This window comes from Amblyraja radiata, chromosome 6 (assembly GCF_010909765.2).
Source record: "Amblyraja radiata isolate CabotCenter1 chromosome 6, sAmbRad1.1.pri, whole genome shotgun sequence".
In the NCBI taxonomy this organism is placed as follows: domain Eukaryota; kingdom Metazoa; phylum Chordata; class Chondrichthyes; order Rajiformes; family Rajidae; genus Amblyraja; species Amblyraja radiata.
In genome coordinates this window covers 83,839,969-83,866,429 of record NC_045961.1, presented here as the reverse complement: position 1 = coordinate 83,866,429, position 26,461 = coordinate 83,839,969, and the positions used below count along the sequence as shown (strand labels likewise).

Here is a 26,461-nt window from a genome sequence, read left to right as displayed (position 1 = left end):
ACCCACTGAGTTCCTCTAGCACTTTGCTCAAGATGTCAAAATCTGCAGTTTCTTATGCCTCCACTGATGAACACAGTTTTTAATTGTATTCTCCACTTTTATTTTACACAAAGGGTGGTGGGCCTATGGAACGAGTTGATGAAGGAGGTAGTTGAGGCAGGTACTATCGCAATGTTTACGAAGCATTTAGATGTGTACGTGGATCAGAGGGATATGGGCCAAATGCAGGCAGGTGGGACGAGTGTAGATGAGGCACATTGGCCGGTGAGGGCAGGTTGGGCCAAATGGCCTGTTTTTATGCTGAATGACTCTATGTAGCAGGCCAGCAGATAAAGGTCACCATTTAAGATCTTGGGGTCAGTCTGATAGCCTGTACAGGGTTCCAAGTTACTCCCGTGGACAGAGATTCCATCGACTATTCTGCATCAACTATCAGTGAATATGCCCAGGCCCTACCTGGTGTTTTAAACTGAACCCTGCACCGAGCCACTGAAGAATAGGCATTTTAAATGAAGTGAAAAGAGAGGAAGGGTGCCACACGAACTCAGCGCCCGGCCAATTATTATCACAATGGAGTCCAAGATTTAAGAGATGCTCTGACGTTGAAGACTGGTCAGCCACAGGGTGCAGAAAATAGAGGTCAGTATAGAGGCGGGGAGAGCGAAGCACAGAAGGACTCCAAAACATAGACGAGAATTTTTTTAAATGTTCATCCCGGACGATGGCACATGAAATCAATCTAATGCGAGTTAGGGACCAGCTGCACTTTTGTAAGTGAGCTAAATTGTCCTAGTTTCCCATCAATATGAATCTCTTGTAATAAATATACACAAGGAAGATGCTGGATCCAGTGCAACACTCAGAATGAACTCTTCAAGTAAAAAAAAAAATTTGAGGTATTAAAATTGGATTCTCCAAAGAGGTTATGAAGCCCTGGAATATTCTGCTTTTATCGTCAATATTCAATTTTTATTCGTCACATACACCCGAAGGTGCAGTGAAATGAATTTGCCAGCAGCAGTACAATTAAAAAAAGAACACACTATACACAATAAGATTTATCACAAACATCCACCACAGCATTCTTCACTGTGGCGGAAGGCACAAAGTTCAGTCAGTCCTCCTCCTTGTTTTAACTCAAAAGACCAAGTGTGATTTTACTCTTTCCCAAACTACACAGGAACACTAAAAGCACATGCACCATTTAATGCAACAACACGCATAACTGTAACAAAGGATTCCCCCCAAAAAACCCACACAATCCGTGAACTTCTATGCACTTAAGAATGAGACACACACATTACTTAAAGTCCAATTAAAATAGTGACCCAACAGTTAATAACGATGGGAGGGGGAGGGGAGAGGGGGGGAGAGGAGGGGTTAAAGGTCACAAAATGTACCCAACAATTACCATCCCATGTTAATGTGCAATTCGTGCATAGTAACTATATGAATAAACAGATTGGTTTGCAAACATTGCACCGGTAAGGTTACAGTCTGGCTGAAGATAAGTACAACCCAGGAAAGCCGGGCTCGGGAGAGCTTTATTCCTCGGCCTCCTGCTTCTACTTTAGACCACACTGGGTCAATTCCCCGTGAGATCGAGCCCCGGGGCCGCTGCCCCTTCAACTACACGCACATTCATCCACACATACAACAGCAAATCAACACCCTGGCTGCAAATGGTTACCTTTCTTTTGTTTAAAAATTTTTTTTAAAGCAAGAGAGTGTAACTGCTGCAAGTGGGAGAAACTGGTAGAGATCTCCACTGATGGCAGCTTGGGAGAGAATTAACAACCTTAGCGAGTCCCCGCGAAACTGCATCCGCCACCAGCCGCAGGAAGAAATCCTTCAGCCAGACAAAGCTGCAGGACGGGGTGGGTGGGTGGGTGGGTGCGAGCAAGAATCTGCAGCTCAGAAGTTTGGTATTTTATTTAAACGTGCAGGAGATTTTTTTTTTCCCCCTCCCCCAATCCCAGCTCCCTGTTTTTTGTTTTGTTTTAAAGCGACTGAGATGAGGATATTGTAAGCAGATATAAAGGTTCCTCCAGCTCAGGGGAGGTGGAGAGGGGGATAGGGGGAGGTGGAGAGGGGGATAGGTGGATAGGGGGAGGTGGAGAGGGGGATAGGGGGAGATCTCAGACCAGAACAATGAGAGTCCGGGCAGATCCTGGGCGCAGCTCCACCGCAGAGCTAACAAACCCTCCCGAAGCGGCTCCATAAGAGAGCAGTTCAGTCTCTCCGCCTTCCCCTCCCGCAGAACAAACCCCACTCACCTCGCCGAGGGAGTGCACCCTCCTCCCGGGGCTGGCTGGCTGGCTGGCTCGCTGCCCCCCTTCGCTCCGCGCCGCTGGACTGGGGGGAGGAGGAGGAGGAGGAAGAGGCTGGCAGGGTCGGACCGTCGGCGGGAGGTTTCAGATGTCCAAGTTGCAGGAGCGCCGGCTCCGGGTGGCCATGTCCCGACTGCTCACTGAGAGCAGCCAGGCTGGGGTCCGTGGGCGAGGAACAGCGCCATCCCCACCAGCGAGAGAACAGCAGAAGCGCCGCCCAGCTCTCGCAGCAACGTCTGCACAGCCAACTAGCCCCTTTAGCCAGGGGCGATGCACCTCTGGGGAGGAGGCTACGGCAGCGGCTCTCAGCCTGGGAGGGATCCAAACACCTTCATCCAACCCTCGAACGACCAAAATAATAATAATAATAAACTTTATTGCGGACTCGAGGTCCAGACAAGAGGCAACATTACATAAAAATGCATTGCATATTTAAAAAATATCATAAAGTACATATAAAATCTTAGTATATCACATAAAAGCATCATAAATTATATTAAAAAAAGAAAGCACAATACATGATTAAAAGAATGATCAATGTCCTACAACAGACAACGATACCAGTGGTACACACAAAATGCTGGAGAAACTCAGCGGGTGCAGCAGCATCTATGGAGCGAAGGAAATAGGTAACGTTTCGGGCCGAAACCCTTCTTCAGACCCGAAACCCTTTCCTCGGCCCGAAACGTTACCTATCTCCTTCGCTCCATAGATGCTGCTGCATCCGCTGAGTTTCTCCAGCATTTTTGTGTACCTTCGATTTTCCAGCATCTGCAGTTCCTTCTTGAACGATACCAGTGTCTCCACAGCTGGGATTCGTAGCGTGTAGTGCTAACCCTTACGTTTGACAAGGCCACAATAATTACATTTTTAGAGTCATTTATCCTGCAAATGAATTTATACATGTGATTTCTTAGGATAGCTTCTAAAGTACTGACTCCTACAGCCACAAACATATTACTAGCACTACACCATCTAGGTTTCCTTAGCAGTGTTCTCATGGCATCGTTATATGCCACCTTTATTCTCTGCATACTTGTCTTTCCATAGTTCGACCACAGGTGCGCAGTGTAGAGGGGTGTGCAGTATGCTCTAAATAGCGACATCTTCACCACATCTGCACACGCACCAAATTTACGCAAGAGAATATTCGCCTGTACATACAGCAAGCGTCAAAATCAAATAAAATTGCTGGAAAGACTCAGCGGGTCGGGCAGCATCCGTGGAGATTCAGGGATGTTTGAGCAGAGACACTGCCCCAAGACTGAGATCCCTTCAACAGTGACAAAGAAGTTTAATTACCCTCCAAAGATAGACACACCAATTGCAGCATTGATGTACAGAGGGATCTTGAATCTTAGGGTTCAAGTCCATAACTCCCTGAATGTAGCAACACAGCTTGATAGAATGGTAAAGACAACACATAGTATGCTTGGTCAGGGCATTGAGTACAATAATCAGGAAGTCATGTTAGTCTGAAGAAGGGTTTTGGCCCGAAACATTGCCTATTTCCTTCGCTCCATAGATGCTGCCACACCCGCTGAGTTTCTCCAGCACTTTTGTCTACCAGAGCTGCATAAAACTTTGGTTCAGCCGCATTTGGAATATTGTGTGCTGTTCTGGTCATCTCATTATATCACCATATAACAATTACAGCACGGAAAACAGGCCATCTCGACCCTTCAAGTCCGTGCCGAACACTTATTTTCCCCTAGTACCATCTACCTGCACTCAGACCATAACCCTCCATTCCTTTCCCGTCCATATACCTATCCAATTTATTTTTAAATTATAAAATCGAACCTGCCTCCACCACTTTCACTGGACGCTCATTCCACACAGCTACCACTCTCTGGAATCCATCTTCCTACTCCACCATTAATACCCAACAATTGAACCTTCTTGAACCAACCTTCCATGAGGAACCTTGTCAAAGGCCTTACTGAAGTCCATATAGACAACATCCATTGCTTTACCTTCATCAATTTCCCTAGTAACCTCTTCAAAAAATTCAAGAAGATTAGTCAAACATGACCTTCCAGGCACAAATCCATGTTGACTGTTCCTAATCAGACCCTGTTTATCCAGATGCTTATATATATTATCTTTAAGTATTCTTTCCATTAATTTATTGCAGGAAGGATGTGGAGGCTTTGGAGAGGGTGCAGAAAATGTTTACCAGGATGATACAAGTAGAACAACCTTGGGTTGTTTTTTTCTGAAGCAAAGGGAAGATCTAACAGAAATGTATAAAATTATTAGAGACATAGACTGTCAGAACATTTTTGCCCCAAGGTGGAAATGTTACATCTTAGAGGGTGTAACTTTAAGGTGAGAGGAGGGGGAAATTTAAAGGAGATGTGTGGGGAAAGCTATACTGCTGAAAAGGGTGGAGGTAGTGGAGGCAGATACAATAGTAGCTTTCAAGTGGTTTTTAGATTGGGACATGGATATGGTGGAATATGGACCGCATGCAGGCACATGATGTTTTAATTTGGCATAGTGTAATCTAAATTCTGTGTTTAAAAACCTGAAGCTGGGGAGTGCGATTAACCTCGCTTAATCCTGCTACGAGGAACAAAGTTTGAAATGACCTTTTGAACTGTAAGCAATTTTCTTGATTAGTTATGGTATCACAGGTTATGGGGAGAAGGCAGGAGAATGGGGTACAGTGGAAAAGATGGATCAGTCATGATTGAATGGCGGAGTAGACGCGACGGGACGAATGGCCTAATTCTGCTCCTATAATTTATGAACTTCAATGATTCCCTTTCCCATATTGTTAACCAGGAGGATGTGTGTGCATTTAGATAAGCACATTGATTTGCAGGGTATGGAAATATATAGATCTCACACATCATTTGAGGCCTGTACTCACATCTTTTGGTTAGGTCCCACCTATTTTTGCAGCTTGAGTAAAATTGATAACTTGCCCTCAGTTATCCCAATAGGTGACTGTCATCTATTGGGGACTGGGGACTGTCTTCCAGGCTCTGCTGAAACCCACTTGGGTCCATTTGTCCACACTCCCTTTAGACTTACCGGGTTCATTGGGAAATTCAATATCCCACTTTGTAACATTAAAACATCCAGACGTCGGATAGTCTTTGTTTGCATATTCTCCCTGACCGCATGGGTTTTCTCCAGATGCTCCAGTTTCCTCGCACATCCCAAATATGTGTGGGCTTGTAGGTTAATTAGCCTCTGTAAATTGCTCTTAGTGTGTTGGGAGTGGATGAGAATGTGGCATAACAGAACTAGTGTGAACAGGTGATCAATGGTCAGTGTAGACTTAGTGGGCCCAAAAGGCCTGGTTCCATTTTGTATCTCTAAACCAAACTAAAAGACTGTGGAGTCTTTTAAGTTCCTGGGAACAATCATTTCCAAGGACCTTATGTGGGGGCTACCATCGACTCCACAGTCAAAAAGGCACAACAGAGGATGTACTTCCTACGGCAGCTGAGGAAGCACAATCTGCCACAGGCAATGATGGTCCAATTCTACACGGCCATCGTAGAGTCTGTCCTCACCTTCTCCATCATGGCCTGGTTTGCGTCAGCCACCAAGCACGACACCTGGAGGCTGCAGCGAATCGTCCGATCAGCTGAGAAGGTTATTGGCTGCAACCTTCCCTCCATTGATGAACTGTACACTGCAAGGGCCAGGAAGCGAGCGGGCAAGATCATCTCTGACCCCTCTCACCCTGGCCACAAACTCTTTGAATCACTTCCCTCTGGAAGGCGACTCCGGAGTGTCAAAGCTGCCACAGCCAGACATAAAAACAGTTTTTATCCCACGAGTAGAGGCTCTACTCAACAGCCAAAAGTCTGTAGCCTCCCTTTGATCTGGTATTTTGTTGGTTCACATGCTTGATCAATGGTGTTTTATCATTAATGTTTTATTATTATTAATGTTTAGTGTTTTCCGAGTCATTCGTAACTGTCACAGTATGTCATGTTGTTACTTGTGGGCGGAGCACCAAGGCAAATTCCTTGTATGTGAATACTTGGCCAATAAACTTACTCTCTTACAAGCAAATGAAATGTAGCTGTATTAACACAAACATTTGGTAATCCAGAAAATCTTCCTGTCCAGCACTACTAACGTGCCAGATTATTGGAGTTTTGCTGTACATGTTGCCTCGCGATTATGTGTGCCAAAAGCAGTGTCAGTGTGTCGGCGTTACCCAGCCCCACCTCGCCTCCTTCCTCCACTATTCCCAGTTAGCAAACTATTTTACCTTCCACCCAGCAATATATAAACAGACATTGTCTTCATGCCATCCAACCCTGTGCAACTGCCTGAAGCAGAACCAGACAGTTCACAATATTGTTGTTGTAATATTTGGAGCTTTTGGATTACACGTTGGATCACACCAAGTCATTTTTTCACCAATGCACTAAATTATATATTACCTGTATTATTAATCAAGGTATTGTTAGTGTAACACAATCCCCGTTTAAAACAAGCAATTGCTTTTAATAACTAAAAACTAATTACACATATCCACAAGCTGTTGCAATTTCAAAGTTGCTATTCAGAGCATTTTAAGTGCAAAGATCTGAACAACTTTGGCAGGAGCAGGCTACTCGGCACTTAAGTAAAATCATGGTTGATCTTTTCAGTGCCTTTCCTGCACTAACCCCATAATCTCTTGATTCCCCTAACACGTCAAAATACACCAATCCCTGTCTTGAGTATATTTCATATTCAATCCTCACAGGCAAGCAATAACAACATATCAGGTGAAGAATTTTCCCATTGCTGACTTGCATGGCTCTCTCTTTATTTGAAACTATTTATGAGATTATATTATATCTGTGTCTACCTTGTTAAGACTCAATATTCCAAGATCAAGGGAGTAATTTCCCCATCCCAGGGATCAGGCTTGTGAACCTTCATTGCATTCTCTCTATCACAAGTATATCTTCCTTTGGTAAGGTACCAGATTGGTACACAGTGTGCCAAGTGTGGTCACACCAGTGCCTTATATAATTGCAGTAAAACATCTTAATCTTATACTCTTGCACTCAGATCATTTTACCTTCCCAACTGTTTGCAACATTTGTGTGTTAAGCTTCAGTGATCCTTGCCCAAGAACATCAGAACCCTCTGAATGCAGTCTCCTGATCTCATTAATAACTTTTTTTTCCTACCCAAGTGAATGAGCTCACAAATATTCACATTACATCTGCTTTGTCCTCACTCATTCACTTAATCTGTCTCTAGCCCTCAAAGCCTCCCTGCACCTCCTCATAGACCACACTGCCACCTAGCTTTGTAAATGATGGTGTCACCAAATCCATCCAAATCCCGTCCTTCCGGTTTTGCACTCCTAACTTTTTTTTTAAATCGCACATTCCCGATGCTTTGTGCCAATCATTGCAATTAAAACTGATTTTTTTCATGCCAATTCCATATTCCGTCCTTCATGGCTTGACCATGATATGAATTGCAACGAAGGCCCCGATTGTTATATGTAATGACCCGAGTTTTAAGAGTCTCCACCCTTACCCTCACATCATTTCATAGCTTTACCGTGACCACATTTAAGCTCAATAGTCTTACATTAAAGCACCATGTAAATAAAAGTTGTTGTTGGATAATGCCCCAACTGGTTAGTCCCTCTCCCCCATCCCTTCTCCCCGATTACTACCTCTTTCGTGGATGTGGGTGAAAAGATTTCTCAAATGCGGAGCCAAGAGTGTTTCATTGTCAAAGGCATTAGGAATGGAAGAATTAATGTTAGAGTCATAGTCATACAGATACAGTGTGGAAACAGGCCCTTCGGCCCAACTCGCCCACACGTGCCAACAATGTCCCAGCTACCTGCGCTTGGTCCATAACCCTCCAAACCTGTCCTATACATGTACCTGTCCAACTGCTTCTTAAATGATGGAATAGTCCCAGCTTCAACTACCTCCTCTGGCAGCTTGTTTCATACACCCACACCCTCTGTGTGAAAAAGTTACCCCTCGGATTCCTATTAAATCTTTTCCCCTTCACCTTGAACCTATGTCCTTGAATCCCCTTCTCTGGGTTTAGCGGGCATTTTACCTACCGGTCGGTTTTCCTTGGTCCTGAAAACTTCAATGAGCCAATTTAAATGCCCAGTCAGCGAAGGAGATTGTCTACAGCTGCCCTCGCCTGCCTGTAACTAAAAAGCGACCCCAATCCATTGTACTACGAGTTAAAAAGAACCATGCCGACCAGATTTTACTTGCGAAAAATTTTTCAGCATGCTAAAAAAAATTCCGTGACCTAGCTGAGGCCGCGAGTATGCAGTAACTTCCCTCAAGCATGAAGGAGAGTTCCAGTGACCTCATAGGACCTCCTAGGACCACGTGTCGACTATGCTGTGAGTTTTAGTCGAGGGCAAACTCTTCTAAACTCGCAGATTATGTCGCCGCAGTGGGACAGCCCCTTAAGACAGCCACGTAAACAGGCAGGAAACAGGGGGATGGCAGAGACATTGTGGGATGAAGGACCTGTTCTTACACTTGTGCTGTTCATCGTCTTGCTCTGTGTGATCGGCATTCAGGGAATTATGGGTGGTCCATTACAAGGCGAACCAGCCTTTGAAACTAGCCTTAGATCCAGGAAAGTTGGTCCACCAAAGGTCTGAAGTTTCATCTTTCTGCAGAATGCAAGAAAATCTTTGAGTGTCACTCCAATGATTACAGTGGTCAGATCACAGCCAGTCTGCTACAGATGGATTGGTTTAGCAAGAAACCGTGTGCCACATCAGTGGGACTCGATTCTTTTCACTAAGAACACTACCAAAAAAAACAATTCAGTACCTCTTTACCAACACAAACAATCCAAACTTAGGTATTGATCAAAAAAACCCCCTGCTTTTTTTAGTCTACTCTACAGAATACTATAGAAAAGTATGCAGCAGGTCCTCCTGTTAATAAAATTGCATCAGCTTGTGTCTTTTTCAGTCTGAAAGCACAAGATCAAGATTTTATACAGGTCCTCCCCAGCCTGACTTATGGACACACAGCACATTCGAACAAACTCTTAAATGAATTGAATTTGAACAAGAACCAGTCTTGAGGGGGGGGTGGATAGGTAATCTGTTTCCATGTAATCTTCCAGCAGTAAATTAGGCATCATTACCTGAAGAACGCAGGCTGCCTGTTTCACAACTTGATGACACTTGAGAGTGCTACTTGGAAATTAACACGCAATTGCTTCCATTGATAGAAACAAAGAACTGCAGATGTTAGTTAATACACAAAAGGACACAAAGTGCTGGAATGACTCGGCTAGTCAGGCAACATCTCTGGAGAACATGGATAGGCGACATTTCCGATCAAGACCTTTCTTCAGACGGGGGGGGGGGGGGGGGGAAGAGAAATTAAGAAAGCTGTAAAAGGGGGGAGGCAGGACAAAGTGTGGAGCAGCAGAGCAGCTGGAATAAGAGGGGGAGCTTTGCGTCTATTGATACCCGTGCAAGGATACTCCATTGAACATCGTAGCATCCACTGATACATAAGGACCATCAACACCAGAGTATGGGAAATCCTGAATATGTACCACTGTAACTAGATGGGGAAGACAATATATAAATGTTCAAATTAATTGGGGCAGCATAGTGGCGCAGCGGTAGAGATGCTGCCTTACAGCGCCACTAGACCAGAGTTCCATCCTGACCTTGGGTGCTGTCTGTACAGTTTGTACATTCTCCATGGGTTTCCTCTGGGTGCTCCCACATTCCATGTGGTTTCCTCACATTCCAAAAACGTGCAGGTTTGTAGGTTAATTGGCTTCTGTAATATTGTCGCTAGTGTGTAAGATAGAACTAATGAACGGGTGATCGCTGGTCGGCACAGACCTGGTGGACCAAAGGGCCTGTTTCCACGCTAATGGCTCTCATCAACACCCGTCATTACATTACAGTGGAGAATTGGTTACCAGAGACAATTGGTAATTTCTGACGCGCACAAAAATGGCTTATGGGTGTAGAATATATGCCTCACTGGATATAGTGGACAGGTTTGCAGGGGATAACATTTGATTTCCTTTGAGTTCACTCCAAGAATAGTGGAAGCACACACTCTACACTTTCCCCCCCCAAAAATAGGTTGAGCAATTTAAGGCCACAAAAGCTGAGCTGGAAGCCAAGATAAGGTTGAACGCTATTTATAAGCAGGCATGCATATGTCAAATGGCCTAAATGAATTATTGTACATGCAGACTCCCCCTCATTTCTGTAATGTGAAACCTCATTTACCATTGCATGTTTTTTCCCCCCCATTGAATCGCACATTACAAGAGGAGATGCAACCCTACAAGACATTTTTCACTCAACAGTAATGAGAGTACCGACCCTGCAGGTTTACAGCAAAGGTGTAAAGAGGGGGACATTTAAGATTGCATTGTGTACGGAGACAGAAACGGCTGCAAATGTAAACTCAACAAAGGTTGGAAGATGCTGATGATAGGTAGAGATAGACAATGAGAGGAAACAATACCAAATGGAAGCAGGTTTGTTTAGGGGGGGGGAGGGGGGGAGCAATGTGGGTGGAGGCAGGTGACAGCCTCATCTTCACTATCTTCCAGCCTTCAGGATGAATGGAGACATAAAATTTAAAATGCACAAATATAGACAAGACAACAAAACGAACACCCCCAACATATTATCAACAAATGTGCCAAGAAAAGCAAAATTTAAAAAAATGGTTAACATTTGTTTCTTTTGCATTTTATTTACATTTCCCAACTCAATAAACCAAATGACACAGGTTTTAGGTCAAAGGGGCAAGATTTAATACACACCCGAGGGGCAACCATTTCACTCAGAGAAAGATGGGTACATGGAAAGCTGCCAGAGGGGGCAGGTACAATAAGAGCATTTAAAAGACATTGGGACAAGTACATAGATAGGAAAGGTTTGGACGGATATGGACAAATGATACCAGCTTATACGGGGCATGGATGAGTTGGGCCAAAGAGGCTGTTACCATGCTGTTTGAATACGAGTCAATGTTCACGTCAATGTCTGAAGCAACTTGGATTTTAGTTTAGTTTAGATATATCGCGTGGAAATAGGCCTTTCAGCCCACCGAGTCTGCGTCGACCAACAATTACCCCGCATACTAGTTCTCTCCTACATTCTACAATTTACAGAAGCAATTAACATATAAACCCGCATATCTTCAGAATGTGGGAGGAAACTTGAGCACCCGGAGAAAACCCAGTCACGGAGTACGTACAAACTCCATACAGACAGCGCACATAGTCAGGATTCAATCCGGGTCTCTGGCATTGTAAGGCAGTAACTCTACCACCGTGCGGTCCAATTTTAGGGCAAATCATTTGTGAATTGCTTAAGGACAAATTTCTGATATCTGAACCACCATAATGTTGGGATGCCTATAATCTAACAGGGCATGTCCTCATATGTTTTACCTGGTTGTCATTTTGGAGCAAAAAAAAATAGCTACCCAGGGCAATTGGTAATTTAACACACAAAAGGAAAACAAAACTGTGTTGGCCTTTATGATTAAATTGAAAAGAAATCCAGTAAACTATCAAGCCAAGTGACTTCACCTCAAAAAGTTGGCTGCATTTTCTGCTATGAGCCAACAGTATTTTTAATATATTTAACAGAACCTCACGTACAGGTTGATCAGCGTGAAAGAATGCCCGATAATGGTTTTATCCAACTTAAATGCGGGTTCTTGTCCCAAGTCCTAATTTTCAAAGGTTCATGGAAGACAGTAATCTGCATTAAATGAAAGTGCAGGGAATTGTTAATGCTGGGACCATACAGGTAAAACACATTTGCCGAGTTTGATGTTATGTGATCTTTTCACACCGGTTCAACATTCAAGTGGCTTGGATCAGAGCCCATTCATAAAATTGGCCCCAGCTCAAGGTTAACATCACAAATTTCCACACCCCATTGCTCCTGCAAAGCTCTACAAACATATTATTCTCTGAATGTACTAGCTCTGATCAGTATTCTTAATTATTCAGGAATAATTCTGAATAGAAATATCAAGAAAGAGCTTGAATCTGGGGAGGTCCTAATTTATACGTTCATGGCTGCTATTTAACCCATCACATCCACTTAAAGCTTAGAAATACAAAAACTAATAAGATTACAAGCAGAATGTTGATTAAAAATCATCATTGCTTGCTTTAAGCCCATTTTCAATGGATTTTATCAAATGGACCAAGCTGCCACTCTTAAATATGCCAGGGATTATTTTCATAGGCAAAGGAAAATGTTTATATTCCATTACACTCCACTGGAGCATTACAAATAAATGTGAATATAAACTTTAAGAGGGGGTAACACAGTGATGCAGCTCGTCGAGCTCCAGTTCTAACCAGACCTCAGGTGCCAGCTGTGTGGAGTTTGCATGTTCTCCCTGTCAGCATGTGTTTCCCCTTGGTTCTCCAGTTTCTTCCCACATCCCAGACATGCAGGTTGGTAGGTGAATTGGCTGTTGTGATTTCCCCCCCATTATGTATGTGAATGATTGAATGGGGAGAGAGTTGATGAGAGAATGTAGGGAGAATAACATAAGGATTAATGGAGGAATGGTGCAAATAGGTGATTGATGGTCCCCAATCTCAACCTTAAACTCTGGCAGTGTTGGTTGCAATAGTATAGTTTTAGTTACATAGATTATGAGAGCTGGGGAGAGAGCATGTGAGAATGGGGCATTAAATGGCATGAAAGGCATTTTGAGGGAAAGAGGTGTGACCAAAAGCCCTGTTTCCATGCTGCATCTATTTTTGTCAATTTATCCAGTATATTCAGGAGAATAATTTTATGATTGCTACCAAAGTGGAAACAGTATCCAATATTTTGAATCATGAAGGTATCCATTTCGTAAGCATGGGTGAATGTTCAAAGATGTTCATTATAATCAGGAATACACATTCATGGCATCAGTGAAGCAAGCTCTTCAAATCAAATACTTAGGGCGGCACGGTGGTGCAAAGGTAGAATTGCTGCCTTACAGCACCAGAGATCTGGGTTCAATCCTTACCGATGCTTGTTTGTACGCAGTTTGTACGTTCTCCCCGTGACCTGCTTGGGTTTTCTCCGGGATCTTCGGTATCCTCCCACACTCCAAAGACATACAGGTTAATTGGCTTTGTATAATTGTAAATTGTCCCTATTATGGAGGATTGTGTTAATGTGCGGGGATCGCTGGTTGGTGCAGACTTGGGGGGCCGAAGGAGGGCGCTGTATATCTAAACTAAGCTAAACTTCAGCCAGCAGACCTGAAAAGACAATTATTTCATTTTGTCCAAAGGTAATGACTACCAAATTGTTGCATGGACCAAGCTGCCACTCTTAAATACTACAGGAATTATTTTCATAGGAAAAGTAAAATGTTTATATTCCATTACACTCCACTGAAACTTGGAAATTGAGGATTGTTCACAACTGCCATGCTTTAGTAACATCTTGGATCAAAGGGATTCATTGTACACCATTTCTAATCCTCAGGATCATATTTTGTTGATGGATTCCCGGAGAGAGTTACAATGATACAATCATACAATTTATTTGTTGTCATTTGAACCGCATTGAGGTTCAAACGAAATTTGGTTTCTGCAGTCATACACACAAGAAAAAGAACCAAGACACAACACAATTTACACAAACATCCATCACAGTGAATCTCCTCCTCACTGTGATGGAAGGCAAAGTCTTATCTCTCCCCTGCACTCCTCATTCTCCTCCCGATGTCAGAGTCAAAGCCCCCGACGGGCGATGGTAAGTAAGTCCCGCGGCCATTAAAGCCGCGCCGGGCGATGCAAGGCCACGCTCAGGGTCTTGGTGTTGGAGCCCCCCGGCGGGCGCTAGCAAGTCCCGCGGCCATTTAAAGCCCCGCCGGGCGATGTAAGGCCCTGCTGCAGGTAATTTTCAACCCCGCAACTCGGGCGGGAGAAGTCGCCGTTGCGGAAGCCCCGAAAAGCGGTCTCCCGGTGTTACTGTCCACCAGACCTGCGGCTGGAGCCTCCGAATCTCCGGGGTCGGGCCGCAGCAGCGCGCCACCACAGCTGGGGTAACAGGTGTCCAGGCCTGGTGTTCTGTCCCACTCCACACCATGATACTGGGTGGGGTCTGTACACATTAATACCACCTTTAGTTACCAATGAAAGATTTCCCAAGATCACATTATATGCCATCCAAAACACACCATTTTCAACCTTAAACTCTGGCAAAGATTTGATTGTAGTAGCATAATTTTAGCTAGAGCACGTAGGCAGAGGGAGGAGCACAAGTGAGAATGGGGTATTGAATGGCATGAAAGATTCTTTGAGGGGGAGATGTAACAAGGGTGATAAATAGAGGGAATTGGAGAAAGGACAAGTTAAATAAAAAAGATTCTAGAAATTGACAAATAATTCAATGAAAGATAAAATTGCAGAATACAAAGACTTTCATATTTTCCCCCTCAATGTTAACATCTAAAATGTTTACCTGTAATGAGCATGAAAAGAAAAACTGCTGCAACAAGATAGGTTTTACATTGTATTTATTCTGAAATTACAATTACATCGAGAAGAACTGTTTTCTACATAAGTTAGTAAAATCCAATGTTTAGCAATAAGGGGAAACCGAATGAAAGTACCTGGGAAAACTATAAATATTTCATAATACTGCCAAGGCAACTGTTAGTGGTCTGCCTTTACTCATTACACCATCAGTTAGTTTCAAAGCTTGCTTTGATTTTTTTTTAACTCAAATTTAGTTTTGTCTTAAATTATTTGTCAGGGAAATCAAGTCAGCCACTTTTTCGCAAACATCTCATTTATCTAAGTGTCAAAAATGAAAACACGTTATATTTAAGCATCAAACAGCGCCATAATCTGTATTTTAGCAACTGGAGCTCAGCCATGCAATTGTCACTCTAAAGTTTGGGTTTTCATCAGAACTTTCTATTTTAAAGAGCACAAATGTCACAGTTTCAGATTGCTATTTCCACACAGAACACCCACCGCGATGGAAGTGGGATCGATATTGCAATAGGTGAATGAAAATCATTTACAGCATTGGTTCAAATAAATTGCTCACCTTTGTAATGCAAAATCAGCAACCCCGGGCAATTAAATGATATTACTTTTATTACTGCAATGCTGACTTTGCATAATGAAGCAGGATACCAATGCCAATTTGTCTTTGGAATACCCTGATCTCAATTCTCACACCCAGTCCTGGCATCACTCTAGCATTGCCAGAAGCTCAGAAGAAAGCATTATCCTGCAATAGGTGAAGAACAAGCCACCACCCAACTCGTGAGTAGATTTGTCTCCTCGCTGACAACTGGGCATCGAATGAAAACCATGTTCAAGTTAATAAAGGCGCACATCACATGGATTCACATTGCATCATTTATTGGACTGAGGTACTGCTGGACACGCTGAAGGAATTCACATTTCAGAATTGTTTGCAAGACAGCAAACAAAGAGGGCAGGATTATCAAAAACAATAGCATAGACGAGATCTTGCAGGCAGGAAAATAATTGCTTACCTTGGTCGGGGGATGGCTGGGAGGGGGGAGGAAAATCAATCGCCACACTATTTAGTACAATACTAGATATATAGAAATATCTTACCAGTTGAATGCACACCAATACTAGAGCAACTTGTTTCAAAATAGTTATGGTTGATATGAGACAGTTTTTGTTTAAACTGACCACAATTGTGCCATGTTCTTGTGATAAAAGTAGAAAAATAACTATCAGTGCTGTAAGGGTGGGATATGAAGATATTCCTTTGTAATTTCCAGCAGTCTTAATACACAATATGCGCTGAATCAGAGCTTCCTGCTACTCACTGCGGTCTGCATAAGTGACCCACACAACAGTTCTCTCACAGAAGAGGGAGAAAAAGGACAAATCATGAATGATTTTGCATGTTAGGAGTATTTAAGGCCATTCAAGCAGTGTTCAACAGATTCTGTAATGCTGCCTGCTGCGATTCGTTGAGCGATGCCATGCATTCTGTCCACAGAGTCCCCGAGCCCTGGAAGCAAAAGAGGGGTTTTCAGCAAGAGCACCACACTGTCAGGGTAGTTAACATATCATGTTAGGGCTGCTCTCAAAATGTAAACAAGCCATATGCTATGTCATTACAGTATGCAATGAAGTACAGAAGACATGAAAAACTAGTTACGAAGATATTGGTAGTTTCAGTTATGTTACATACTTTCCAAGAAACACCTCAAATGCAGAGTGTTACACACCTCGTACAACATCTCAGTAAGCTGACCCTATACACACTGGAAACATTTCACCAACTCTTCCAAAGAACATAAAAACATAGAAAATAGGTGCAGGAGTAGGCCATTCGGCCCTTCGAGCCTGCACCACCATTCAATATGATCATGGCTGATCATCCAACTCAGTATCCTGTACCTGCCTTCTCTCCATACCCCCTGATCCCTTTACCCACAAGGACCACATCTAACTCCCTCTTAAATATAGCTCTTAACTCCCTGACATCTAACTCCCTCTTAAACAGGACATACGATTCCATAATATGTCACAGTGACAATCCTTTCAGGTGTTCAAGATCATATTACAGGCAATGAGTAGTCAGTGATGTAATGTCACAAATTTAGCAAGGTCCCCTCTCATCAATGTGCACACAAGCATATTGCTTATCTGATAAGTGAGTATTTTACTTTAGTAAGGCTAATTATAGAAAATACTTGCTCATTATGGTACTATGGGATTTTCTGTTCCTTGAGCAGAGATTTATTTTAACATCTCTTATGAAATAGTGCATGTCTGACCATGTAGCACTCCCTCAGTACCTCATTGCAATATCAGCCTGGATTTGTGCTCAAGTCACTTGAATGGAATTTGAATTCACACCATTTCTTACACATAAAAGTGAGATACAATGAAACATCCACAATAGGCAGCCCCTCAGTTAATAATCTCATCCAACTTGCTCATCATCACCTCCAAAACCTCCTCCTCCTCCCCCGATTTGTTCTGACGTACATACCTGTACTTGTCGGATTACGTTGGCCAATCTTTTGCTACAGGCATCTTCACTCTTCATTGCTTCATTAACTAGACCCTCAGCAATGATAGCAAACACTCGAGGAAGACTGGAATTATTAGGGCCAAGCACAATTGGATTGTTACTGTGGAAGGGAAATCAAAATCAATTACTTTACTCGTGAAATCACAGGATATTTAAACTTGAGCATGTTGACAATTTTTTAGTTCAAAAATTAGAAAAATCAAGCTACAAGATCCCAATCATTTTTTATAAGCATCTTCTTCCATTTCTGCCCTCTTACATATCTGAGGGATATGTATTTCCTATGCCTCCTGGACATTCTATCTACCTTTTGTCATCCCTTCATTTCCTCACTGAGGACTCTCCTTAAAACTTGCGTAACCAAATCTTTGTCAGTTGTCCCAAAATCTTCTATTGCTCAGTACCAAATTTTGTTTAGGGCATTCTATTAAAGGCAGATTTGCTTTTCTGCCTACCTTTCACATTACTTTCAGGGCATCCTATAGCTCTTTACGGTCAACGAAGTACTTTTTGAAGTGTAGACATTGTAAAATAGGAAAAGCGGTAGCCAATTTACACATAGCAAAAATAATGTTGATCGTTTTCAGTGATGCTAGTTAACCAGGACAATTGCTACTCAAAACAGTGCCACCAATGCCTTGTTAAGCTACATTTTAACTATTGTGTGCAATTCAGATTGCCACACTATGGGAAGATGACCAGGGGGTTGCTCAATTTAGAGCATATTAGTTATACAAAGAGATTGAACAAACGTTGATGGTTCTCCCAAGACTGGAGGAGGCCGAGGAGCGATCTGACAGAATATAAAACAAGTGGCTCAGATGGAATAAATAGAATCTATTTCCCAGAATCGAAATGTCAAATGCAAAAGGGCATAAACTTAGGGTGAAGGAGGCAGGTTTAAAGTAATTGTGTGAGGCAAGTTCTCGTATAAAACATCACAGTATGTGGTGCCTTGAATGCAGATATGATAGCAAAGTTTAAAAGTCATTTCGACATGAACAGGCTGGAAATGAAATGATATGGATCGCTTGTAGGGTTTAGTTTAATTTGGCATCAGGGACAGCGCAGAGAATGTGGGCCAAAGGGTCTGTTAATGTGCTGTATTCTCCTATTTTGCCATCTTGGCCCGGCACTCAATAGTGGACGAGAATGACAACTAAGATTTTTGTGGTTTTAAGTCTTTGGAATGCAATTTAAGAAGCACAACTTAGGCTCAAAAGTACAACCAAATGAGCTCAATAAAGACAGTGTAACAATGAACGCTGTCGAAGCCTTGTGTGTCTTGGGTTTTGTTGGACACAGTTGGACACTAACAGGAAAGTAACTACACAGATGCTCCAGAACACTTGGTCACCCTGTACTGCAGCACCATCTATAGGCATGCATGAGCATTACAAGTATTGAGGCCACAAACTGCACTGCAGAAAACATGCTATTAGCACCCATCACACACTGTCCCTGCTCTTCCAGGTAACCTTGGCTAACCAGCAAGTTGCATTGACTGCTGCCCACTGTCAAATAACTATTACAAACATGCCGGTCAGCACATTTGCTAATCGGTACCAGTAATGGAGACCACAAAACAACCGGAATGTGATAAAAACCCGCTAATGTTCTTGAGAGAAAAAATCTGCTTCCCTATTAAGTCTTTAATTGGACTCCAATCCCAACAACATAGAAACATAGAAATTAGGTGCACGAGTAGGCCATTCGGCCCTTCGAGCCTTCGGCCCATTCAATATGATCATGGCTGATAGGAAATATGTCAGAGCTGAAAAGAGTGCAGAAAAGATTTGCAAGTATGTTGGAGCTTGAGTTGCTGAGACACGCTGGGCAAGCTAGGACTTGAATCCTTGGAGTGTAGAACACTGAGGGGCAATCTTAGAGTTGTAGAATATCACAAGGGGCAGAGGTAGGATGAATGCAGTCTTTATCTAAGGATAGGAGAACCAAGATCTAGAGGGCAACGGTTTTAAGGTGAGAGGTTCAAATAAGAACCAGAGGGGCAATTTTTCCACACATATATAGAACGAGCTGGTACATATATGGAATGAACTGCCAGAGGACCTGTAAGGTGGGGCAAGAGTTTCACAGATGCTGTCCAAACTGCTGAGCCTTTCCAGGCTCTACTTTTGTTGCAAGCAAAACCAAGGGTGAAGTGTAGCAATTCTTTCACCACATGGACTGCAGCCGCTCAAGTAGCGATTCACGACCACCATCTTCTTAAGTATAATCAGGAATGGGCCCTTAGGGTGGCAGTGTGGTGCAACTGGTAGATCTGCTGCCTCACAGTACCAGAGATCCAGGGTTTGATTCTAACCTCAGGTGCTGTCCACATCTTCTCTGTGACCACGTGGGTTTCCTCCCACATCCCATAAGACGAGCATGTTTGTAGATTAATTAGTCTCTAAATTTCCCCTAGAGGGTAGAGAGTGGAAAAGAAAGTGGGATAACATAGAACTAAACATAAATGGGTGATTGATGGTCCACGTGGACTCAGTGGCCTGAAGGGCCTGTTTCCATGCTCTATCTCTAAACTTAAACTAAACTAGCACAAGGTCGTCAGTGATAGGAGCAGAATTAGGCCATTTGGCCCATTAAGTCTACCCTGCTATGCAATCATGGCTGATCTATCACTCCCACCTAATCCCATTCTCCTGCCTTTTCTCCCCATAACCCGACACCCGTATAGAACCTACTGTATCTTGTGAACAGAAGCTTGGACCCACGAGTGGTGGGTAAGAAAACACAGTGGGAACATTTCACACATTACTGACTGCAAGTTTCCTCATAGATCTAAATCAATTCCATTATCATGAGGGAATGTGGCTTTAAACTACATGCAGCAAACTTAGAAGAGCCAAGTATGTAAAAATGACCTGACGAGGTGATGACTTAAACACTATTACTGACCAGGCACCAGCTTTCCTTCCAAATAATCCCACAGGATATGACATCCGCAGGAGCACAAGAGGCTTGTGTTTAATTGCTGATCAAAAGATGTCTGTTCTCCCAGTGTAATAATCACTTGGCAATGCACTAGCGCACAGACTGAGATTTTGCCCTCGTCTTGAATTCAAAGACAAGAACGGCATTCACGAGGCGGTTAGTCCCCGTCCCCTTGCTCCTGTAGTGGCATCATGGCACGTGCCTCAAGAGACGAGGTTCCATCCCAACCTCTGGTGCTGCCTGTGTGTTCTTCCTCACTGGCAGCATGGGTTTCCCCAGGTAAATTTAGTTTAGTTTTGAGATACAGTAATGAAACAGGCCCTTCGGCCCAGAGTCCAAACCGACCAGTGATCCCCGCACATTAACACTACCCTACACACACGAAGGCCAATTTTACATTTATACCAAGCCAATTTACCTACAAACCTGAATGTTTTTGGAGTGTGGGAGGAAACCGAAAACCTACATGGTCACGGGGAGAACGTACAAACTCCATACAAACAGCACCTGTAATTGGGATCAAACCCGGGTCTGCGATGCTGCAAGCACAGGAAGGCAGCAACTGGACTGATGTGTCACCGTGCCTCCCGAAACTCACTTCCAGGTTTACCACCATATTCCAAAAATGTGCTGTGTTTCAAGCTAATTGGTCACTAAATTTCACCATGTGTAGGAGGGTGGCAGGGGATTCAGTGATGGGGGATGCAAGAGGGAAAATGAGAGAGCTTGATGCTTGGTGCAAACATAGTGGGTTGAAGGACCTGTTTCCATGCAGTACAACCCTGATTATTTTCCTCAGTACCCTTTGTCCCAATAGCATTTAACCTCTTCAGAATACTTCGCCAGTTCACAAATTATAATTATCATTGTGGCAAGACAAAGAACTTGCCTTTCAATAAGATCACACAAATAATTGAATGTGTGGACTGCTTCTTCTTTGTCTTCGTGCAGTGGAAGCCACGAGAGCCAGTGAGGTAAAATCTCAGTGACATTTACACATTCTGGTCGACACTTCATGACTTTCCCTACAGCAGATATACAGTTTTCTGTTGCATTAATATTTTCTTTGGTTTTGGACCCTTCCATCTGGATAACTCCAACCAAGAGTGGAATTGCCTCTGTTGGGGGAAGAGAAATTAACATTAATTATCCTGGCAGCCAGCTTTCCCCAAAACCGACAAGACGTAGACAGATGATTTATAAGGGTTTCAGCCCAAAACGTTGCCTATCGAGTCTGAAGAAGGGTTTCGGCCCGAAACGTTGCCCATCGCCTTTGCTCCATAGATGCTGCTGCACCCGCTGAGTTTCTCCAGCATTTTTGTGTACCTACGACAGATGATTTAATTTAATCTTAAATCTATGATGATCACAAACACATTACCTCAAGGAAAAACTCAGCGGGTCGTGCAGCATCTGTGGAGGGAATGGACAGACGACATTTTGAGTTACGACCCTTCTTCTTCAGATTGAATTAGTCTGAAGCAGGGTTCCGACCCTAAATGTTGTCTGTCTGTTTCCTCCACAGATGCTGTCTGATCTGCTGAGTTACTCCAGCACTTTGTGCTTTATTGAGGATGTGAGAGTTGGTGTGAGTACTGTGTTTTACTCAGTTGTCTCTCCAGCCATCCTCAAGCTGCCAACAGCATTTCCAGCACTGCCCACCTGTCCATAGTGTTGTTCGCAGTGCAGACTGAAGCTTGAAATTCAGTTGGCAGAACCAGACAGAGTTACTCTATTGTGTTTAAGAAGGAACTGCAGATGCTGGAAAACCGAAGGTACACAAAAAAGCTGGAGAAACTCAGCGGGTGCAGCAGAGTTACTCTATTGATGAGCTGATGCTCAACAGAGGTCTAAACTCTAAACATCTATGTGGCAATTAGGCTCAATTACTACTCAATCCGTATCCAATAACATTAATACATGCACTACTCAAAGTTCTGCAAAACCAAAGTTTAACAGAAGAATATGATATAGCAAACACTTGCTTTGTTATCCAGTAATACAGTATACATATACAAAATATACCAATAACAGGAAAATTCCACCTCCATGCTACACTTATCCATAATATTTCCATAGTGTCTAGGGAATTTTCCCCACAGTATGCAACACAGACAAGTTTCTGGTGCTGTCTGCGTTGTGTTATCCATTAATACTAAAAGATGCACGGAGCCCTCTACAATTCCATCTAAGCTTTAACAAAACTGTTTGTGGCAACGTTCAACAAGGGCAAACACATGAATCAAGAAAGTAAAAGTGTGGGGGGGGGGGGGGGGGTCGAGGCACAGGGGAAACGCATCAAGATTGGTTGCAGTGTTTAACTATTATGCCATAAAAACGAATAACTTTTCAGTTACAATGTCAACTAAGTTTTGTTCAAATCTGTTTTTATACAGTGCCATCTTTTAAGATAGGCTTCCTTTCCTGTACACTAAAGAAATATTTACGTATTTTTGAAAATCAAACATTGGAAAAGGATACAGAGAAGCATCAATAATAAATGCAATCAAGTCTGTAAATTTTTTTGAAACAAGGTTGTCAATGGCTTTCTGTGGTCAGAATTTATCTTTTGTCAGACAGTCATCATCAGGACCTTTAATAATAATAAATTTTATTTGCGGGCGCCTTTCAAAGTCTCAAGGACACCTTACAGAAATTAACAAGAGAGAAAAAACATATAGTCGGAGTAAAATAAATAATAAGGACATCACCAGTACACAAATTAAAGACAGAATTCACTCCAAAGATAAAAAAAATCAAAAACACAATGTGAAGAGAGAGCAGCGGCAGCTAAACCGCGCCAGCATCCACTCTCCCTTCCGACAGCCATCTTGGACACAAACTAACATATTCACATTACACACAAAAAATCATCCCCCCACAATGGTTGCCACTGTGGGGGAAGGCACAATGTCCAGTCCCCATCCCCAGTTCTCCCAAAGTCAGGCCTATTGAGGCCTCCGCTATTGCCTCTACGGAGGCCCGATGTTCCTGGCCGTTCTGGCCGGGTGCTGTTGCCCCGGCGTCGGGAGAGTCCTTTCAGCGGCTGGGCCACCTGGAACGGCCGCTTCCTAACTGGGGACCGCGGCTTCCGAAGCCGACAAGGTCGCGCCGGTTTGGAGCTCCCAGGCTCACGATGTTAAAGTCGGCGCCGCCCGCTCCGCAGACCCGCAGCCCGGAGGTGTTGATCTCGGCGGTCACAGCTCACCAGAGCTCCAGCGCGTCGACCCAGGCAAGGCATCGCCCGCTCCGCTCCACGATAGCGCTCCAGCGCTGTGCCGCCACCGAAGCCGAGGTGCTGGGCGGTCCCCGCTAGGAAACGGTGCTCCACGCCCGCTGGTAGGCCACGAGGACGGGTTGACGGGGCAGCCCGGAGAAAAAGCTGCCTCACCGACCAGGTAGGGACCTAGAAATATTGTTACCCCCTACCCCCACATTAAAAAGTCTATCTCTCCCACAAACAAGGCACAGGACTCACTAAAACTGCAAATAAAAAGTGAATTAAACGGACGGCTGCTGGTTAGCAGCCGTTCCCCAAGATGGCTCCTCATCCTCCTTTAGGAGGGCACATCATCCAAGGACGTACACACCATTGAGGATAAATGGGGATACTGTGGATAGGGTGAGCTGCTTTAAATACCTGGGAGTCCACATCTCTGAGGATATGACATGGACATCACACGCCGCAGCACTCGTGAGTAAGGCAAGGCAGCGCATTTACCACCTCAGGCAATTGAGGAAATTCAGAGTGTCTCCGAGGATCCTCCTGTGCTTCGACTCAGCGGCTGTGGAAAGCATCTTGTCCGGAAATATTACAATCTGGTTTGGGAATTGCTCTGCCCAGGACAAGAAGGCTCTGCAGAGAGTAGTGCGTTCGGCCGAACGCACTATGGGAACTTCACTCGCCCCCCTGCAGGAACTATACATCAGGAGGTGCAACTCCAGAGCCAATAAAATCATGGGAGACCCCTGCCACCCCTGCAACGGGCTGTACGATCAGGTAAACGCCTCCGTTGCCATGCTGTGAGATAGATAGATAGATAGATAGATAAATACTTTATTAATCCCCTTATTCAGGGGAAATTCTGATGTCCATGCAGCACACTAATAAAAATACAACACAGTATTCATAAAGAAATTCAACACCAAAACATCCCCCCACAGTGATTCCCACTGTGGGGGAAGGCACAAAGTCCAGTCCCCATCCTCTTGTCTACCCATAGTCGGGCCTATTGAGGCCTCCACAGTCGCCGCCACGGCGCCCGATGTTCTTGCCGGGTGATGGTACTCCGGCGTCGGGAGAACCCCCAGCAGCTTGGGGTGCCAGGAACGACCGCCTTCCCGCCGGAGACCGCGGCTTCCCAGCTAACAGACCACGCCAGACGGAGCTCCGCACACTGGTGATCTCGGCGAGATGTAAGTTCAGCGCCGCAGTTGGCCGCTGAACGGAGAGGTTGAGAAGCTTCTTCCCAGAGGCCATTAGGACTGTAAACTCCTATCTCACCAGGGACTAACTTTACTGTACCACTCTACTGCTTTAAAAAAAAAAAATTAATTTAAATTTTTTTATGTATTAAATTGCTGTTTTTTTTCCCTTTTTCCTTCCGCCCACAATATTTAATATGGAAAAGAATATGTGATTCTGTTACATTGTTTGTAGTTTGTTTGGTTGTTTGTTTGTTTGTCTTTTTGCACAAAGTCCGCGAGCATTGCCACTTTTCATTTCACTGCACAACTCGTATGTGTATGTGACGAATAAACTTGACTTGACACCGTTATAGAATCAGCTCAATCCACTGCTCATTTATAACACCCATAAATTAAGCTTTGAAACAGGCTACTGCAGTTCAGCTATCAAGTTTATGAACCCTCCTCAAAGGCACAAGCGAAAATGTGATAGAAAGTACTTCAATACCGCGGACACCAGAAGCATGTGGCAGGGTGGCAGGGACATCACTGACTACTAGAGCAGCCCCGCCTGCCCCCACGGTGATATCACACTGGCCAACGAACTAAACACCTTCTTTGCCCGGTTCGAAACTGGCAACACCACCAGGTGTGGAATAATGCCGGCCATAGCGGAGGGACAGGCCTTAACACTGAGCACTCAGGAGGTACAGTGCGTAGGATCAATCCACGCAAGGCTGCAGGCCCTGATGGAGTCCAGGTAAGGGTACTAAACGACTGTGCTGGACAGCTGGCAGAGGTATTCACGAGAATCTTCAATCTATCTCTATCTCTGGCAACGGTCCCCAAGTGCCTGAAAACAGCCACCATAGTGCCGGTGCCGAAAAAGTCCAAAATCACCAACCTCAACGACTACCGGCCGGTTGCCCTGACTCCAATCCCTATGAAGTGCTTCGAAAGGCTGGTGCTCTCCCATATTAAATCCAGCATCCCTGCCTCACTGGACTCCCATCAATTTGCATACAGGGCAAATAGATCGACAGAGGATGCCATCTCTCTGGCTCTTCACACTGTCCTGACTCACCTGGACAGACAGGGCACGTATGTGAGGATGCTCTTCATTGACTATAGCTCTGCATTCAATACGGTCATCCCCACCAAGCTCACCACCAAACTCCACCAGCTAGGCCTCAGCTCACCGATATGCGCTTGGATCCTGAACTTTCTCATGGAGCAACAGCAGGCAGTGAGACTGGGCCCGCACCTGTCCTCCATCATCACCCTGAGCACCGGCACACCACAGGGTTGTGTACTAAGCCCCATGCTCTACTCCCTCTTCACTCACGACTGTGTCCCTGCATTCGACACCAACACCATCGTGAAGTTTGCAGACGACACAACAGTGATTGGACTGATCACCAACGGTGATGAAACAAACTACAGAGTGGAGGTGCAGAACCTGGCGGACTGGTGCGCCAATAACAACTTGGCACTAAACACCTCCAAGACCAAGGAGCTGATTATTGACTTCAGGAGGTCCCATTCTGGAGAATACGCCCCAATCTCCATTTACGGGGAAAGTGTGGAGAGAGTGTCCAGCTTTAAGTTTCTGGGCACTCACATTTCAGAAGACCTCACATGGTCCACAAACACCGCCGCGCTGGTCAAGAAGGCACAGCAACGACTGTTCTTCCTGAGGACATTAAAAAAGACTGGTCTGCCCCAACAGCTGCTG

At 44.2% G+C, this 26,461-nt stretch overlaps 2 protein-coding genes across 3 annotated transcripts in view; both read right to left on the bottom strand.

Annotated features, from left to right (window-relative positions):
- The window catches only part of farp1 (FERM, ARH/RhoGEF and pleckstrin domain protein 1), a 247,461-nt gene extending 244,889 nt beyond the window's left edge, over positions 1 to 2,572 (bottom strand). Inside the window, exon 1 of one of the 2 annotated variants that reach the window (XM_033023060.1) lies at positions 2,277 to 2,572. The gene's annotated coding sequence lies outside the window, so the exon portion shown is untranslated. Of the gene's footprint in view, positions 1 to 1,482; positions 1,503 to 2,276 lie in introns of those variants that run through there. The other variant, XM_033023061.1, reaches the window with a different exon arrangement.
- A 13,115-nt stretch (positions 2,573 to 15,687) lies between these two features.
- ipo5 (importin 5) overlaps positions 15,688 to 26,461 on the bottom strand; it is a 57,617-nt gene continuing 46,843 nt past the window's right edge. Inside the window, exons 24-26 of the mRNA XM_033023058.1 lie at positions 21,209 to 21,437; positions 17,326 to 17,467; positions 15,688 to 16,335 (exon numbers count right to left, since the gene is read on the bottom strand). Of these exons, the coding sequence (XP_032878949.1) occupies positions 16,249 to 16,335; positions 17,326 to 17,467; positions 21,209 to 21,437 (458 nt within the window). The 3' untranslated portion in view covers positions 15,688 to 16,248. The remainder of the gene's footprint in view (positions 16,336 to 17,325; positions 17,468 to 21,208; positions 21,438 to 26,461) is intronic.